The sequence below is a fragment of the Prunus mume genome, linkage group LG1 (assembly GCF_029339155.1).
Source record: "Prunus mume cultivar Tortuosa linkage group LG1, ASM2933915v1, whole genome shotgun sequence".
NCBI classification, from domain to species: domain Eukaryota; kingdom Viridiplantae; phylum Streptophyta; class Magnoliopsida; order Rosales; family Rosaceae; genus Prunus; species Prunus mume.
Genome location: NC_142698.1, coordinates 10275553 through 10278909, shown reverse-complemented (window position 1 = coordinate 10278909; position 3357 = coordinate 10275553). Strand labels below are relative to the sequence as shown.

At 38.5% G+C, this 3357-nt stretch overlaps 1 protein-coding gene across 1 annotated transcript; it reads left to right on the top strand.

Annotated features, from left to right (window-relative positions):
- Positions 1 to 1666: 1666 nt before the first annotated feature.
- Positions 1667 to 3357, top strand: LOC103335956 (putative mannitol dehydrogenase). The gene is made up of 5 exons (XM_089047646.1): positions 1667 to 1839; positions 2013 to 2126; positions 2221 to 2734; positions 2847 to 3000; positions 3158 to 3357. The coding sequence occupies exons 1-5, from the start codon at positions 1739 to 1741 to the stop codon at positions 3355 to 3357; spliced, it is 1083 nt and encodes a 360-aa protein (XP_088903772.1). The 5' UTR covers positions 1667 to 1738.

The following is a 3357-nucleotide window of genomic DNA, read 5'->3' as shown; positions in this document are numbered from 1 at the left end:
CATGATTTCATCTATGAGTTTTTCCAATTGATTTCTTTTTGAAAAACTGCATTTGAAACACAAATCTGCATCTAGCTATTTGAATCATTCTATCATTTATATCTAGGTCGGATTCAAGATTGATTTCTTCAAGAGTATGGTTTCTTGAAGAAATTGGTCTTTTCCTTGAATCCAAATTGGTTTCGGTTTGTGTTGGAGCTTGCAAGCTAGTGCCATGGAATGAACGAGCTGGAGAAGGAGCTGCCATTGCCATGAAGGACTGAGCTTCAAGCTTTGCTAAGTTGGAGAAGAAGATTGCACAAAGGAGGTATTGCTCATATTCCTAAATAGACCTAGGTGCTTCTTGAGCTTGGTTGTGTTTCCTTTGTAAGAATCTTTTTCTACTTAGTGGAATGCACAGTCGGTTGATGACTCCCAGTTTTCCCAATGGTGGGTTTCAGGTGACAAAATTTGTTTTGCATATCTGTAATTTTTCTGGGTTTGTGTTCTTGGTGGTTGACTAGTCATCAGATATCTGTTTGATGATTACATGATAATGATGATTTCACACACTTTCACCATAGTTGTTGCTAGCACAGGGGATGCCTAGATTGACGGGTCCTTCAGTGCCTAGGTTGTCACTAGTAATCTTCTAGGACTGCAGGTACATTGTGGCATGCCTGTGCATTCTATTGGTTGCGATTGTTTCTTGACTAGTAGTTGACTAGTCATATGCGTATTTGGTCTAGGTTTAAAGTGTGTGAAGCTTGCTGTGTTGTTGTGTCTTGTTTGTATGATTAAGTTTACCCCTTGTCACCTAAGTACCATTTTCAAGTACAAAAGAATCAGAGAGGTGAAAAATATTGTCCACACAAACACAGTTGTGGTATGCGCCGTAGAAGGTGAAGTGCCTTTCAAGATCAAACAAACCAGTCCTCCCCATAAAATTTCTTGGAAAGAAGACAAATTTTCAGGAAAAAAAAAGAGATAAGAAAAATCAAACAAAGTGTGTATAAAAGGACGAAGAAGTAGACAGAATTCATAGAAAACAAGAGCCTAATAGCACATCGACAGCTCTGAATTTTCCTTGACTGGGTTATAGTTCCTCCATTCATCAAATACCATGAGACTGGTTTGCTGGTAGAATACAAGACTTCATAATCCTTCCTCCATTCATTGGGTTGTGGCAATGGAGGATTGTGGAGGAAAGGGAGGGTTGTGGATGAATTTTCGAATTTGCCCTCATTTTTAACGGAAAAAGTCATAAACTTGACAGAAGGTCTAATGGTGCAACAAAACACCTACTTGAGTGACCTCTACAACTAATAATTGAATTGAGTGACCAAACTGTAACTACGGGTATAATTGAAGGACCATTGCTGCGAATAATCCGAAAATCTTTAATAAAAGATTATGACTGTCCTTTTAAATCCAACAATTATTACTTTTCATATTATTATTTAACTAATAATAAAGGTTTGAATCTTATAATAAAATAAATATAAAAATCCAACACCTAAGTCCATTTTCGGGGTTTGAATCTCTCATACACATCATAAGAAGGTAAAGGTTTTGAAAAGTAGGTAGAAAAAACGTCACTGCTGACAGCAACAAATCTGTTGCATATACTTCTATATTCTAATCCCGCGAAATTATTGCTATAAATCTATACTCACCTCAAATTCAAAACAACTTTTAATCTTCGGTAAATTGGAGCTAGCTTTCACGTCTTTGATCAATCTTTCAACATATAGGGCCAATGACTAAAGCAGCATCGGAAGCAAAACCACCTGTCAATGCCTATGGATGGGCTGCAAGAGATTCCTCGGGAGTTCTCTCCCCCTTTCACTTCACTAGGAGGTAACTCAAACTTTTTCTTTTTTCATAATCAATGTACTTAAAACCACTTGCTAATGGATGGAGAGACTCGAAATCTTTTATACTACGATGGGCAATTTGGTTTATCGTATTTGCGCTAAAACTAGCTTAATTTTAGACTTAACAAGACGATCGTTGCATGCTTTTGTGTTCAGAGCTAACAGCGATGATGATATCACCGTAAAGATACTCTACTGTGGAATTTGCCATGGAGACATTCATCTGGTCAAGAACAAAATATGGCCGACCCTCTATCCAACTGTCCCCGGGTAAAATTTCTTTTCAGGTGATCAAGCTGGATTACACTATATTGTAAAATTTAATGAATAAATTTTTCTTTTCTTTTTTTGATAATTTTTGTAGGCATGAGATTGTGGGGCAAGTGACAAGAATTGGGAAAAATGTCACAAAATTTAGAGTTGGGGATATAGCCGGAGTGGGGTGCATAGTTGGTTCATGTGGCTCATGCGATAACTGCAAACAAGACTTAGAAAATTATTGTCCCAAAATGTTATGGACCTTCCAAGGACAGCATGAAGATGGGACAAGAGCCTTTGGTGGGTATTCTGATAACATGGTTGTGGAGGAGCGCTATGCAGTCCTAATCCCAAATGGTTTTGCATTAGCTGGTACTGCCCCATTGTTGTGTGCCGGGATTACCGTGTACAGCCCCCTGAAACATTTTGGCCTCTCGAAGCCCGCCATGCACTTGGGTGTGGTCGGGCTTGGCGGCCTAGGTCACATGGCCGTGAAGTTTGCCAAAGCGTTTGGTGTGAAGGTCACGGTGGTAAGTTCTTCTCCAAGCAAGCAGAAGGAAGCAGTGGAAAGGCTTGGTGCTGATTCTTTTTTGGTCAGTCCTGATCAGGAGCAACTAGAGGTAATTAATAAGTTTTTTTATTTATTAAAAAAATTGTTTACATTGCCCTCAAGCGCAAAGAAAAAAAGCCAATGTGTTCAGTATAATACTAATTTTCATATAATATTTTTAGGCTGCCATGGGAACTATGGATGGTATCATTGACACCGTTTCAGCCCCTCACCCTCTCTTGCCTTTGATTGGCTTGCTCAAGACTAGTGGAAAACTAATTTTGGTGGGTGCTCCAATTGAGCCTCCTGAGCTACCAGTCTTCCCTATAATTATGGGTACGTAATTTCCCTTCTCCTTTTTTATTTTTTATTTTTTTTTCCTGCTTTCTTGTTATTGGGGTTTTTTTTCTTCACAAAATAGTGATTTCAAATTGATGTAATTGATATTGGGATTTTTTTTTGGGGTAAAAAAACAGGGAGAAACTTATTGCAGGTAGTGCAATGGGGGGACTAAAAGAGACACAAGAGATGATAGATTTTGCAGCAAAACACAATATCACAGCAGATGTGGAAGTTGTTCCAATAGATTATGTGAACACTGCCCTTGACCGACTTGACAAGGGTGACGTTAAGTATCGTTTTGTCATTGATGTGGCAAACACCATAAATAATCATGATGAAGCATCTCCTTAA

Coding starts and splice junctions, on each gene's coding strand:
- LOC103335956 (XM_089047646.1), top strand. CDS start 1,739: ATGACTAAAGCAGCATCGGAAGCAAAACCACCTGTCAATGCCTATGGA. Junction 1,840..2,012: donor CCCTTTCACTTCACTAGGAG/GTAACTCAAACT, acceptor TTTTGTGTTCAG/AGCTAACAGCGATGATGATA. Junction 3,001..3,157: donor AGTCTTCCCTATAATTATGG/GTACGTAATTTC, acceptor AACTTATTGCAG/GTAGTGCAATGGGGGGACTA.